The sequence below is a fragment of the Gossypium arboreum genome, chromosome 12 (genome assembly GCF_025698485.1).
Source record: "Gossypium arboreum isolate Shixiya-1 chromosome 12, ASM2569848v2, whole genome shotgun sequence".
Classification (NCBI taxonomy): Eukaryota; Viridiplantae; Streptophyta; class Magnoliopsida; order Malvales; family Malvaceae; genus Gossypium; species Gossypium arboreum.
Genome location: NC_069081.1, coordinates 114122756 through 114138658, shown reverse-complemented (window position 1 = coordinate 114138658; position 15903 = coordinate 114122756). Strand labels below are relative to the sequence as shown.

Genomic DNA, 15903 nt, shown 5'->3' with positions numbered 1-15903 from the left:
TTACAGACATCACCAATTATCACTGTAAATTATTAATAACTCTTTATATGAAATACAAATTATTTTTTCGTATGTTGTATTTCATTGGTTGTTATTATTATTTAGATACCAAAGTTTAAGAGTGCAAAATATACTTAAATTAGAAATTTGCCATTTCTTAACTCCAACTAAGGCAAAATAAATTTAGAAGTGGAGTTAATTAATTTGATTTAATTATTTTTCTTATTAATGAATAACTTAGATTAGATTTTGCTACTAGTTCATTTACTTTAAGAAAGTTGTGGATTTAGTCCATATAGTTTAACTTGGTTATTTTAATCTCCGTTCTTTTCGAATTATTTCAACCCTCTCAAAATGATAATTGTTAAATTCATTAAGTTAATTTATACTATTTTCAAAAATCTGATGCAACAAACACATTCTTATACGTGTAATGCTATGTCAGGTTGTTATTTTCACATACTACTCATTGAAAATCCAATTAATGGATTAACGAGTGACATTTCTATCAATACTAAAATTCAAAAATTTGAAAAGTATAAGGACTTAGAATGATCCAATTGGAGAATATGGACTAAATCTACAAATGTATGCATAGTAGCATACTACATGACTAGTAATTAGATTTTAACAAAACGTATTTAACGACTACTATTTGGGTCAGGACTAAAATTTCAAATTTTGGAAAAGTACAATGACTAAAATTGATCAAATTAAAGTATAAAAATTAAATTCAAAACTTTTGTAAAGTACAGGGACTAATTGTAGAAATTAACCAATAATTTAAATCAATTCGGTGTTGATGATTAATGGGAATGAAACATTAACCTAACATAAGAAATAGCGTGTTGTCTGATTCAGATGGTTGTTAGAATGTCAAATTAATTATAAAGTCAATGCTCCTCATTAGAAATAAATTAATAAATTTTTTGTTTTATTTATATTATAAAGTTTTAATTTATTGTCCCAAAGCATGCAAGTCAAATATTTTGACAATGGCGGAAAAAGTTAAATCGGTTCGTTACGCTTAATATTTGATTCAATTAGAGTTTTATTTTTCAAAATCTAAAATAAGATAAATTAATTATGTTTTTTTCAAATCAGGTTAGTATTTAAATTTTGATTCAGTAGAAAAAAGGAAAATATGTATGTTGTTATCATATTTGTGTTATTTTTCGTGTAATAATATTTATATAAATTTTGAGGGTAAATTATTCATATATGCTGATTTTTAACTAAAATTATCAGATTAAGTTTTTTTTTTTTAATTATCCTGAATAATACGTCCAACTGAATGCGCTTTGTTGATTAAGAAAGTATGTCCAGTTGGAAGTGTTTTCTTGCAAAATCCGTTGAAAACACATTCAGCTGGACACGTTTTCGCACACCCTTTTCAAAATCGGCCTATTTCGATAAATTTCAAAAAATCCAACCTAATCCGATAATTTTAATTTAAAATCAGCATATACGAGTATTTCACCCGAATTTTGACATGCAATTTTAAACTTGTGATTAGTCATAATTTAGAGAAAAACAAAAGAGGAAGACTTTTTCATTTATTTGAAGTTAAAAATAGGAAAGCCGTTGTTTTCAACGATTTAATTCAACTGCTAAAAAGATTGGCGAGTTAATGTAAACTATAAATTTTAATGCATTTAATCAAACTTAGTTTAACCACTAACGCTAATTAAACCATTACTACTAGGTCAATTCAAATTTTCTTAAATTCAACTTCCACCTTGCAAAAGGTTCTTTTTTTTTTTTTTAAATTTGAAACTACCAAGCCGACCTTGAATTATATTTGTTAATAAAATAAATTATATCTATAAAAATTAATATAAATTATTTTTATTTTTAACATTTAAAATCTATAATTAAATGAAATTGTAGTACAAATTGTAATTACGAATCTATAAAATTTATATTTGTTAACACAGTTTATACTTTAAAAAATATAATTACTATAAAAATAATTATCATGATAAAAACTTTTCAAATAAGTAACAAAAATTAAAATTAAATTATCATATATATTATATTTAACCAAAAATTAGTTGATAACATAATTATTAAAAATAATAATAAAAATAAACATTATATATAATTTTATTTAATTATTCTAATTATTCATATTTGTAGTGGAGATATTCCTTTTAATATTTAAAATAAAATTTTCATCAAATATTGGATCCATTATCATTTGAATTTGTATTATAAAAATTTCTTCAATATATCTTTGAAATATAGATCATCTGAAATCCACTTATAAATACTATGAATGTATATAGCATTTTAGTATGAAATATACTATGATAGTGTTGTTAATATATAAAATATATTTTAGAACAATAAATATCCTTTTGACCACATATCAAAACATTGAATATCTCAAATTAAAGAATTTTTAATATTTCTATATAATTTTATTTTATCAAATAATATCATATCTGATGAAATTTTCCTTTGTATACTTATAAGTAACATCTACAGTACAAACAATACGTAATTCGAATCATAAAACTAATATGTACTTATTTGGAGAAATAATTTCATTAAATTATAACCCACCTTACAATATATAAATTAAATCATAAATAATTCAGAATTTATAATATATAAATTTTACAAAAAAAATTACCCAATAAATTGCATAATAACTTTTATAAAAAATATTATAAAGATTCCAATAAATTTCATAATACTTTTTACAAATAATATAATATTTTATCATAACTTAAAGAAATTATGCTAAAAATCATAACACCTCCTTTACGAAAAATATATTATTTTTATAATATGTATATATAAATAAATTATATACATACTTCGAAACTTACATAAATGAATAATTTTATAAAACTCATCTAAATTATTCTTATAATATATTTTTTCGCAGATATCGACATAACAATTTATGATTTAAATTTATATAAAAATATATTTTTTAAAATTCCTCCAGCAATACCCATTAATTATAATAATTAACCAAACTTACCACTCTTACGTAATTACGATAACTCAAATGTCACCAAACAATTGTCCAAATCTAACTTTCTTAAACAGGTATTTTTATTTGCTGCATAGTTCATTAAAATTTAAAAAGTTTGTTTCTACCAAATTGTTAATGTGTATAGATAATCACATCATATTCAAACTGACGCCCAAGCTATCAGAATATTAAAATATTTTTAATTAAATAATGTTACATATTTGGCTAATTACCGTGAATATATATATATATATATCAAACTTCGGACTGGTATTGCCATCAAAATTTAGCAAATACATATATTTCATGTCTGACTGAACTCAAACTATTACTTTTTTTTGGAACTTCTAACTCTACTATGTACTCTAAAAGCTCCCTTAATTTTCATACTTTCTTCACAGTTCACACCATACCTGATTTATCACCTTTGATTACTTAGAAGGGGTAGTGATCCGGTAGCTGCGATAAATAAATAAATAAATAAATAAAAGGGCAAAGGATTAGATCGACACCATCATGTGCAATTAAATTCACTACCATATTACCTTCATCAGTTTGCTGTCCATGAGAAGATGGAACCGATTTGTAACTTCTCTCGGTGAATTCGGCTATGACCAAATGTGATAAAAGAAGTGATGCAATAAGCGCGCCGACCATTAGCATTATGAATACCACATCCCACCCCTTTGATGAAAGGAATCCGGTGATAAGAGGGCCTAGAGCTGCACCAACTGAGCCAGTGCCATCAATTATAGCTGTCACCGTTGCTAATGCCCGAGAATCCCCTCTGAGAGAACTGTGCGTACCGAGGTCTGCAGAAACTGCAGTCGTGATGAGCGCATATGGCCCATTTACAAACAAGCCAGCAACGACCATAAGTAAAATGTTTATGGTACGTGAAATACTTCCATATGTACGGTATAAGAGCATGGAAGGTATTGCTGCAAGCATGAAGGTGGCTGCTGTAGTAGCCCGGGCATTAAGTTTATCGGATATGTAACCAGCAAGGATCCCCCCAGCAATACCCCCTACATCGAACAAGGTAGACAGGTTTCCAGCCGACTTCACAGACATATACTCCCCACCAATTTCTGGAAAACAGTGGAATCAAACATTCGACAACTATAAACATTTTGCAAAATGCATAAGAAAGAACCACAAACCTACTTAAAAGTTCACACAAGTTATACTTGACAATGAATGCTAAGTAAACTAGCCTCCTAGAATGTATTTATCCCACGAAATCAATAAGATATATTTAAATACTCAACGTTAAGGAAAATCTACACAAGCTAATCATGGACATCCAAATACCTTATACAAACAAATGATTTCTAACATATGTTGTAAATTAAGCAATACGGCAAGTGCGGTGATGGGAAAATTACCTGTTTGGCTCAAATAAAATGGTAACCAGTATAAAAACGTATAGGCGACGAGCTTTGAGAAGAAGAGGCATAATGCAAACGGAATCACCCCTGGTATGAAACAAGCTTCAAAAAGTCCAATACCTGTCCTGCTTCCTGACCCTTCTTTGATACCGGAACTTTTTTCTACTTTCACTACCGGTCCCTTCTGAGTCCGATCCTCCTCTGCCTGAGACAATGATTCCAGATTCGGAGACGAATCAGTTATACCACTGAAACCTATATCCTCAGGATAGGCAGGCAGGAACAAATAAACTAATACCCCTGCTGAAGCAATCAATGCTCCTGGGACAATAAAAGACCAACCCCAACCATAATCCAAAACAGCAGCAGCAAGAAGGGATCCACTGATATTCCCGACCGAAGTATGAGCATTCCAAATACCCATTATCAAACCCCTCTTCCTTTTTCCAAACCAATTCCCGACGACGGCCACGACCGAAGGCCAACCGGTTGCTTGAAATAACCCAGCAACCATTTGCATCGAAAGGAAAAACCAAAAGTCATGAATGTTCCAAAAGTAACCCATCCCAAACAACCCCACAAAAATGCCACTTCCAATCATCCCTGTTGTCAGGAACAACCTAAGATCCAAGGTATCCCCTAAATGCCCAGCAACATACATTCCAGAAGAGTAACAAGCTAGAAAAGCAACATCGATTTCGCCCAATTTCGATGTTCCATCGGATTGGTTAAAAGGATACCAACCCTGGCTTTCAACCCTGTTTCTATCAAAACTGACAAATTCTTCTTCCTTGATAAAGACATTCCCAACAGGCCAAGGGCTAACCTTTGAGTTTTTCAGTGATTCAGGATAGAAAACGCTTTTAACTATGCTGCTAGGTTTCCTAGAGGCGTGATAGCTCGCATATGCTATGAAGGTAAGCAATAATATTATGTATCTATATGATTTTAGGGCCCAATCTTTACCCCTAACACTTTTTATCAGAAAAATCCCAGGTGGGATTCGCCTTCTCGTATTTGAATCCCTTGACATCTTTCACACAAACTTTAACCACTGAAAAAAAAAACAGATTTTTTTCTTACAAACCGTTCATAATCATTAAAAAAAGCCCAATGTTCAAACACAAAGATCGACGTTAGAAAAAAAAAACAATAACTTTACCTCACAAAAACAAACCTTATGATAATGTCATCCGATGGCTAACTTTTGATTCATACAAAGGTACGTTTTTTAAGTTGTATTGCAGAGAAAGAGATGAACCTTTGGTTTGTTTTGTTTGGAGGGGGGAAAGATAGAAAGAGGGGTGAGAGGGAGTGCGAGGTTGTCGGAAGAGATACAGAAGAGACAAGGGGTTGTTTGTTGTATCAAATACAGAAGACACGTGCTACTTTTATGGCGCTTCAATTGGTAAAACTCATGCATATAAGCCACCACGTATGCCATCCAGAATTGAGATTGTGGTTGGGTGACCGGCAGTTCAAAGCAATCCCAGTTTTAGTGATTGACACGTTGCTTAACTTAAAAGAACAATTTTTCTCCATCTATGGTTTTTTTTTTAAAATTTATTTATAATATTTTCAGTTATTATCGACAAAAAATTTTAATGTCATAATATTTATTAAGAAGGTAGAAATCCATACATGACAGCATCATAACAAATTATGGTATTCGATTAATTTATGTATTATTTGTTTAAATATTGTTTATTTATAATTTAATTTAATATTTATTTAATATCATACATAAAATATTATTATCAATTAATTTTAAATTATACAATTTATTATTTATTATATATTAATTTTAAACATAAATATAATTTTTAAATACGTTATTTCTATATGCATACATATAACATATTATAGACTTCTAATTTTTATTAAAAGAGAGAAATTGTTTATGGATTTGATTCGAAATTATTGTAAGATAAAAAGTTTGAAGACATAATTTTTTACTTGCAAATTTAGAAATCATTTGTTTAAATATATGAAATAATGTCTTAACTTGTTTAATTTAAATCGTTTAAAATAATTTTTGATATAATAATAGGGGCGGGAATGTAATAACACAATTTGAATTGTTAAAATTGTAAAATAATATTTGATATAATACTTAATAATTGAAGATTTGTCATATTAGATAATTAATAATAAATTAAGAACAAAATTAAATGCGGAAGCATGCCTAAATCTATTAACATATTGAGATCTTGAAATATTGTAGTTTTGATCTTTCAAATTAATACTGTAATTTTTTTCTGAAAATGAGATGTCAAAAAGTTAAGATTGTGTAATTTGGAGACTATAACCTTAATATATATAACTTTTGTACATTAATTTTAATTTCTAATCAACCCATCATCAATTAGAAATTAGTTCTGAAGTATTTCCGGTATTTAATTACTTTTAATTTAAGTTAACATTTTATGATAATAACTAATAACATGTAATTAATCTTATTATATATGTAATCTTTGAATTATTTAACATGAACTTGTTGTAAATAATGTCTAACAAAAACAGACAAACAGTCCAGTATATTTAACTTTATTTCCTACATCTACATTTTCATCAATAAAAGAAAACCGTAAATTATGTACAAACGAAACTTTCAATACGAGAAATATATTTACGTAGGAATCATTCAACGATGAATAAGCTCGACTCAAAATAAAGAAAATGGTTATCATTTATCTTTCTCCAGCAGGGAATATAACATCTGAATTTTGATACCGACAATAATTCTCTTAGTTATACTAATGAGTTAAATAGTACAAAAGATGAAATTTAAATTGCAGTTGTAAGTATCTTCTATGAAATAATAATAATACAAAAATATAAGAATAATAGATAAGAATAAGAGAATTTTTATTACATTTCTCTTCTTTTTTTCGTTATCATTACAAGTAGTATATTCTTTTATATATATATAGGAGAGATTATAATAAACATTTACTCGATGGCATTCATAATAATCTCTATATTATTTATAGATTATTGGATTGAGTTGATGATACAATTTAATTATATTAAAATGATAAATAAATGGTGAAAATTTTAAGTTAATTGAGAGTTTTCTCAATGATATTTCACTTGTAGAATTAAAATTTTCAAGTAAATAATTATTCATTAATTTTCTTTTAAATAATATATTTGTTATGAACTAAAAAGAATTTAACAAGAAAAATATATATATAAAAAAAAACAAAAGCAGAATTGAAAAGAATAAAGAATAATATAGAATGAAACTCTTGTTGTTGTGGTGGTATTTTGTCATTCACATTAATTATATTAAAAAGTATTAGTGTAGAGTTAAAAGATAGTAATGAAATTTTATAAAAATAATTTATATTATTTATAATACTCTCTTTGTATGTTCATAACTAAATTATATGTTTCGTTAAAATTTTTATTAAGAAAAATTTGGTGGGATAAAAATAAAGAGAAGAGCACAAAATATTAATATTGTCACTTCACTCAAAACCTTTATGAGTAAAAATCAATTAGATGAAACATCGACTAAGGAAAAGAGAATGCAACAAATATTTACACTCTTTTCATGACAACATTATTAATCATTGTCAAATTATTACTTGAATAAATTTGTCGAACATCTATATTAACATTCTTCTGAAGATTATACATGAAGAAAAAATCTGGAAAAATTCTTTCATTTGATTTTTGCAATATATTATTCTTTAATAGCTATGCATGTACTATTAGTCATTCACTATTCTTGGACTACTTACCTAAAGAAAATACTCATATATATAGTATTAGGATATGGTATTTTTAAACCTATCAAGGTAGTTTATGAAGAGTGTTAAGGAACAATATCTACTAATGTCTGTTACTACTCAACTCATAAACTTACAATATATGGTGTTGCCAAATTTCAATGACAAAATCATTTAGTTTTCATCTTTGTTGATAATTTGAATGCGTGCAAGCCCATTTATGATATCTTTTATATCAACATATCGTGAAAATTGATTTGGATTGAATCAAGGATACGAAAAAATATATTTTAAAGATTCAAAACTTATCTTGGACTTAATTGAAGATATTCTTAGCTTATTATCATGTTATTTCATTAAGAAAATTGAATGTAATTATGTAACCCCAATTTATGATATCCTTAGAGTTAATTATCATGTTGTTTTATTAGGATGATTGATTGTAGTTGTGTTAGTGTAACACACTCAAATTTATGGTAGGACATATGGTATTGTTATAAGGTAAAAATAATGAAATTTCGTGAAATAGGAAAATAAGTTCTATAAAGAGAATTTATGAAAAGAAATTTGATATTTGAGATGGAAATTAATGAATAGTGTAAGGGATGTAAGAAGTGGCAAAAAAAAAGAGATTAATTTATAATTTTAAAAAGTTTGAGGATTGAAATGTAAACTTAACCAAAATAGATATGTGAATTATTAATTTTTATTTGGCAATTGCAATTTAAATCCTTGGTCACAATGGCACTTGAGACGCACTTGATTAATTTAAGATTAAGTTTAGAGCACCTTTTAATTAAAATGCTTAAGCAAACATATTTTCAAATTCAATTTTAAGAATAAATTATCGAAACATCTGAAACAAATCACTTCTAAAATCAAGTTTAAATCACCTTCGAATTGAAACTCAACAAAGAAAAAAATAAAGAAGTATTTTTAATTAAAATCCAAATATTATAAATAAAAATTAAAACCAGCTTTCTAAGTTAATTTACTGCTTGAAATTTGTGTGCAGATAAAATTTAATGAAGTTAGGGATAACTATATGTAATTGACGTGGCTAAATTATATTGGTTCATGTGACGCAGCAGCAGCTGAAGATTTCTTCCTTGGTGGCAAAGCGACGTTCGCTAAGAACAACTTTCAACCGCCTTTTCCTTTTCCATTTCCTTAATTACCCTTCACGTTTTAGAAAATGAAAGGCATGGTTCCATCTTCTACTATAATTATTAAAATAAAAAGTATGATTTCTCTTATTTTTCTTTTCTTTTACCATACGAGAATCTACACTATTAATTAAACACTCAATTAAATTATTATCACAAATTAATTAGGCATCAATTTAAATAAAAATTATTAAAATATTTATATTTAAATTAAGTTATATTATTTAAAAATATTAATATTTTTATTTAATAATAATAATATACATAAAATAAACCTTAAATTTATCATATAATCAAAGGTTTATTTTTATTTTTATAATGTATATCTTATTATCTCCATAAATTATATATATTAATAACGCTATTGATAAAATTAATATCACAAGTTAACTCGACATCAACGATAATAACATTATAATAAATAATTGTAATCATTTAGTTTCTTAATCTAATATATTTAATTTAATATATTTTAAAATTAGTATTGTAAATATTTTATTTGTTATTATTAATTAGTTTTAGAAATTTCGTGTACATTATTTTTATATACATTTCTTATATTCTAAATATATAATTTCATGCACGCGTAATAAAAATTTTAATCTTTATAATATTAATTAATTTAAATTTAAATAAAAAGAACCAAATTTAGGTTATCCAAATTTTACTAGCGGGGAGAAAAGTCAGTATATTATGTAGAGAAATCAAGGGCTTTTTGGTAACTTAAGACTATCTTGAAATTTCAGGACATTATCCAAAGCAGGGCCCTATGAATATCGCGAGCTCCTGTTCGTAAGCACAATCCAATAACATTCATTCAATTTCTTTGCGAATTTTATTGCAAATTCTGTTTCTTTTTCCTCCTTCGACGAACGATGGACACGTTCTCTTCGTTCTTTGATTCTCAATCGAGAAGCCAGTGGAATTACAACACTCTCAAGAATTTCCGTCAGATCTCTCCGATTGTTCAAACGCATCTCAAAAAGGTAATCTTCCCTGCAAATTAGGGTTTGTGAAGGTAAAATTAGGAATTTATGTAACGCTTTTGCGAATTGTTAATTTTTTTCGTAATGTTTGCTCAATGATTTTATTGGTTGATCCCGTGTATTGGATCTTTCTTGCGTTCTGAGAAGGTTAAAGTTCTTATCTCTATGTGGTTACAATGCTTATTAAGATTTTATGTTCTACCTTAGGAGACAATTATCTATATATTAATCACTTGTTTCAATTTTTTTTTCTTTAATTTGCAGGTTTATCTGACCCTATTTTGTGCGCTTGTTGCCTCTGCGTTTGGGGCTTATCTTCATATAATTTGGAACATTGGGGGTTACCTCACGACATTTGCATGCTTTGGAGCCATAATTTGGCTCCATTCTACCCCTCCTTGTCAAGAGGTAATGATCTTTCATGATGTTTGAAATAATAACAATATTCTTTTTTTTTTTTTCATGTTTAGAACTCGTTTTTTGTTTTGATATTGTATATTATGCAGCAAAAGAGGGTTTCTCTTCTAATGGCATCAGCAGTTTTTGAAGGAGCTTCAATTGGTCCTCTAATTGACTTGGCCATTCAAATTGACCCAAGGTATTTATTATTATAATTATTAACTGGGTAACCTGTATTTGAAAATGCATAGATTTCGAATCAAGTTAAAGAATTTTATTTATTTTTTATTACCATTGAGGCTAATATTATACTTTCCTGAATGGATTTTGATCATTTATATTCAAATGGCTTGAATAATTTAAAGTTAATGGGCTTTTCTCTAGTGTGGGCGATTATGCTTTATGTATATTTTACTTTTACCCTTATCTAGAGCTATAAATCTCTTTTATCTTCTAGCTATCCACTTGATATGTAAAAAATGAAAACGCGTTATTTGTACTTACGGTGTTCTTCTCTGTCGTGACAGTGTTCTGGTAGCTGCATTCGTGGGAACAGCATTGGCCTTTGCATGCTTTTCAGGAGCTGCCATGTTAGCAAGGCGCAGAGAGTACCTCTATCTTGGTGGCTTGCTTTCATCTGGTGTGTCCATGCTTCTCTGGTTGCATTTTGCTTCTTCTATCTTTGGTGGTTCTACAGCCCTCTTTAAGATGGAGGTGAGTGCATGTTAGAACTTTCTCTGTTAAAAAAAAAATGTTGGCTGTGATTGACATCCCTCTTTGGCTTTGATTGTTCTCACAGATCTACTTAGGGCTCTTGGTGTTTGTTGGCTATATGGTAGTGGACACACAAGACATAATCGAGAAGGCACACTTGGGTGACCTGGATTATATAAAGCATGCTTTGACACTTTTTACTGATTTCGTTGCCGTATTTGTTCGCATTCTGATAATCATGGTGAGCGAAGCTCTCATGATAAAGCTTTCTTTTTAATTGCTATAGCTATTACTTGGTTAATATTATACTATGTACTAACATCAAACATACTTTTTGTCCCAGTTGAAAAATTCAGCTGAGAAGGGTGAGAGAAAGAAGAAGAAGAGGAGTGACTAAATCATAAAGCACCCTATGGAATAGGCTTCTCATCTAATCCGCCGTGTTGAACTCCATTGTTAATACAAGTTTAATTTCTTGATTCCATTGTTAATACATGTGGTGATATACGGGAAGGTTAGGTCTTTACTGTTTCTGTTTCTTCCGGTGGTTTTTCTGATATGGAACCTTTAAACTAATGACATGTTAATATTTGCCTTTCTCAAAGGTTGCAATTTATTAATCTCCCTCTCATCATCATATGCTAGAAAATAAACTGCGATATGCTATCTAATCTAATATATATACTATGGCTATAGCAATTTGAGGTTATATTTATGTGGCACATCTAAAATTTTGTCATTTGATACATTAAACGTGTCTTTATTAATTAAAGTTTAAAATGAATATTATTTCAATTTATTTTTTATAAAGTATATCAGTATTAAATACCCATTTAACAATGTGATTTAGTTATAGATTATGAAAAATTTTAAAAATATGCATGTTTAATCCAATTTTAATTTGTTCTTAATGTTAAGTCATTTTAATATTTATTATAAGAAAATGTAAATATGTGTTTTAAGTCTCTAAAATTTAAATTTTACTCATTTTTTATTTATTGAAAATTGAATTTCATATAATATATATAATATTTCTTTTTTAATAGATAAATGAGAAATATATTAAAATATTATTGAAATCATATATATTAATTTATTAAAATTTAGTTACCAATTGTGTGTTCCTTTTTCTTTTGAACAAGAGTATTTTTTTCTATACATCTTTTATTATGTAATTTTTGTTTAATAATTTAATTTACATAATAATTTTTAAAATTATATTCTAAAAAAGTAGAATTAAAGGAGTAATATCAAATCATTCTAGTTTTTTTTAATATTAAAATTTTAAATTTTAAATTTTAAATTTTAAATTATCATAATTATAAAAAGTTAAATATTTATATTAATTTAAATTTTTAAGGCTTCCAAAATTGTATTTGTTATAACGGAGGACTTGTGAAACAATTTATACATACTACCAATATTTTTACCACCATGTATAATATATTTAATTGAGATTTAGTTAGAAAATGACTAAAAACATTTCTTTTAGAAAACCATAAATATTTTTATTTTTATATTTTATATAAAATTTATAAAAATAATAATTTTAAATACACACAAGGTGAGATTTTAACCTAAAATATCATTATATCTAAAACTTTATCAATCTAACCAAAATCTTTCCATCCACGTCAACATTGTTTGATAAGGTACTTATAATTTACTTATAAGCAAAGTTGTTATAATCATATTGGATTGGTCGATATATTAATTTACAAAATGAAGTTGAACTGGTTGACATGTAGATTAGTATAGATTAATTAATCTGATTAATCGAATGAGCCAATTTTTTAAAAATTTTAAATTTTAATAATTTAATTAATTAAATATGATGAAGAACCATCTGTCATTGATTATATGTGCCTCGAATATAATTAAAGCGGATGTAATTTTTAACTTCAAACTCTACAAACTTTTGAAATGGCAACAATTAAAGCCCAACCCACCACTTCCTTTGTGCAAATAGCGATGATACCGCAAGCTTGCGGTCTGAGTGAAGTGATTGCGAAAGCCCAAATTTAGCCCATTCTTAACCCCCCCAAAAAATGGAAAAAGAGAGTGGAGTTGAAAATTGAAATGAGAGTGACCTGAAAGAAACTCCAGTACTACACCCTGTTCGTTATTTGGTCCGCAGCACCCCGATCCGGATCCTAACAGACCATTTTCCGCTATCGGATTCAATCTCTCTTTCCTCCTAATCCTGCGCCGCCGTCTGTCTTCGGCCGACCGTTTTTAAGTTTTCGCCCTCCATGTTAGTTTCCTCCGCCCTTTTCTACTTCTGTTGCCCCAGTAAAAGTTTGGAGTGGGTTATTTAGAGTCAATTTTTGGGATTCAGTTTGAGAGTTGTTTGTTAAATTATACGTTAATTTGTACTGCTGGAATTTGATGATTAAAATTTGTTTTAAAATTTTCATGATTGAGTTTAGGAAATAGTGGATGCTAAAGGTGGAATAGAGAATGGACAAATTAAGGGAATTTGGGAGAAAAGCTTTGTTCTATGTTAGGGTTCTCTCCGGATATGAAGAACGTAAAATTCGAAACTACAGATTGCAGCTCGAGCAACGCCTGCAGCAGGTCTTTGTCTCTTTCTTAACTTATCATCCTTTTAACTCTTAGGGTCTGGGAAAAAAAATTTCCCTTTAATTTCTATAGATTTGTGGAAACACACGTTCTTTGCAGCTGTTCTTTACCTCATGTAACATATAAAGTTTTTTAGTATGTTATTAAATGAGTTTTCTTCAGAAGTTTAGGGTTGTGTGTCAATGCTGAATAAGCTTTTGTTTGTGCAATCAGGTGACTGCATTGAGTTTGTAATTGAAAAGGGTATGTTTTAATATGCTTAAAAACTCCAAAATCTGAATGTTAGCTATCCTTCTGTCCCTTCAATCGTGCAGGCACAAGCAAGGAAAGCAGCCTTAAGAAAGATTCCTGAGCAGACTGTGTTACAAGAGGTTCGCCGAATGGTTGAGGATATGCAAGCTTTGAATAAAAGGCTTGAAGAAACTGTAAGTTTCACTTGTACTTGAACTAATAAATAACGTGTCAATGCAAAATTTTAGCTTTTGCATTTTAAAATTCAATATTGCCATTTATAATCTCCGTCGATCAGCAAGGTAGTGATTTGTCATTGCTCAAGCTGTGAAGGAAAACATCCATTTATAAGACTCGTGCTGTTTTTGAAAGGTTTATCCATGGCGGTTGATTTTGATTCAAATTTTGAAATGCATGAAAGAATCAAGTTAGTAGGTTACCATATGTAGTTATTGACAAATTCCTTGCTCATTGTGCATCATGAGGTTCAGCCTTTCAGAGTTGGGTTGATCGTAACTATTGAAAACATCCCATAACAAACTTAATTGTCACTTTGTCTAAATACACTAACTGCGTTTGGAATCATCTTTCATTTTGAATGCACTTATCATGATAAGTGTCCTTCTACCATTAGTTTCTGAATTCTAAGGCATCTTTCCCCTTCCTGTTTCAGAATGATTTTCGTTGTTCATAGCAAAAATTGTTGTTTACTTCAGGAAGCTGCCATTGAAGAGTACTTCAAACCAATAGACAAGGAAGTGGAGACAATAATGAAAATCCAGCTTGATGGAGAAGAGAAGACAATGAAAGAGATGATGACAACAATGCAGAGACAAGCCTTGCTTGAGAAAATGGAAGCTGAGAAAATCGCAAACACGCATCAACCAGACGCAAACCAAGGTAACCAGGATGCTACTACATCTAGCCGCGGTCAAGATGCTCAAATGAGATAATCATCAAAATTGACCTTTAGGAACACTTATATTTTATGTTGGTATTGAGAGAGGAGTTTTGAATAAACGAAGGCTGTTAGTGCGAAATTTCGAAACCTGTCTAAAGGCTGAGTTTTGTAATAGTCATACAACAGAGAGTTGTTATTATTTGCTTAATTGTACCAATGATTTAATTGCATGGATACTAGATTGTTTCCATTGTCCGTATTATATCTACATATTGTGTTTGGGAGTTAGTATGATTATGAGATGTTGTAGTGAGATTTGGAAACAATTACACCACACACTGATCTTAAATTACTTCCAGTTGATCTGGTGCAGACTTGTAATCCAAGTTAGTTGATAAGTACAGGGGATAATTATATTGCTTTTTTTATACAAAATTCTAACTCAATATTTTACTTATAATACTCACCATGCTTCAATAACATTATTGTTTCACAAAAGATACTTTAGTAGTTAACAAAAAGAAGATAAAATTGCTTTTTTCAAGAATAATATGAAAGAAAAATTTATTTACTTAAATACATTTTTTACTAACATGAATAATATGGATTTATATCAGGGAGTTGTAAAATATTTTATTCAATTAAATTGTTTTTAAAATGACGAAAAGATAAAGTGGGATCCTTCACTTTTTTTATTTTCCTATTTATCTCAACTTTGGTAAATAAAATTTTGAGGTTGAGATGAAGTAGTGAAAAAAATTGGCGGTCCCACTTTATCTTTTCATCATTTTTAAAATTAATTTAAT

The 15903-nt window shown here is 28.5% G+C and overlaps 3 protein-coding genes across 4 annotated transcripts; 2 read left to right on the top strand and 1 right to left on the bottom strand.

The window, feature by feature from the left end:
• Positions 1–3240: 3240 nt before the first annotated feature.
• LOC108476543 (putative glycerol-3-phosphate transporter 4) lies at positions 3241–5751 on the bottom strand. 2 transcript variants are annotated; one of them, XM_017778773.2, is made up of 4 exons: positions 5558–5751; positions 4378–5434; positions 3535–4080; positions 3241–3448 (listed from the first exon to the last, which is right to left on the bottom strand). In XM_017778773.2, the coding sequence occupies exons 2-4, from the start codon at positions 5411–5413 to the stop codon at positions 3411–3413; spliced, it is 1620 nt and encodes a 539-aa protein (XP_017634262.1). In that variant the 5' UTR covers positions 5414–5434; positions 5558–5751; the 3' UTR covers positions 3241–3410. The 2 variants fall into 2 exon arrangements, with proteins under 2 accessions (XP_017634262.1, XP_017634261.1); XM_017778772.2 differs by having other exon boundaries at positions 5543–5750.
• A 4256-nt stretch (positions 5752–10007) lies between these two features.
• LOC108477101 (bax inhibitor 1) lies at positions 10008–12002 on the top strand. Its single transcript, XM_017779555.2, has 6 exons — positions 10008–10269; positions 10534–10677; positions 10776–10867; positions 11196–11382; positions 11468–11623; positions 11726–12002. The coding sequence occupies exons 1-6, from the start codon at positions 10159–10161 to the stop codon at positions 11777–11779; spliced, it is 744 nt and encodes a 247-aa protein (XP_017635044.1). The 5' UTR covers positions 10008–10158; the 3' UTR covers positions 11780–12002.
• A 1409-nt stretch (positions 12003–13411) lies between these two features.
• On the top strand, positions 13412–15394 carry LOC108477179 (uncharacterized). Its single transcript, XM_017779648.2, has 4 exons — positions 13412–13636; positions 13812–13959; positions 14280–14390; positions 14913–15394. Exons 2-4 carry the CDS (start codon positions 13843–13845, stop codon positions 15147–15149), a joined length of 465 nt encoding a protein of 154 aa, XP_017635137.1. The 5' UTR covers positions 13412–13636; positions 13812–13842; the 3' UTR covers positions 15150–15394.
• The last annotated feature ends 509 nt before the right edge of the window (positions 15395–15903 follow it).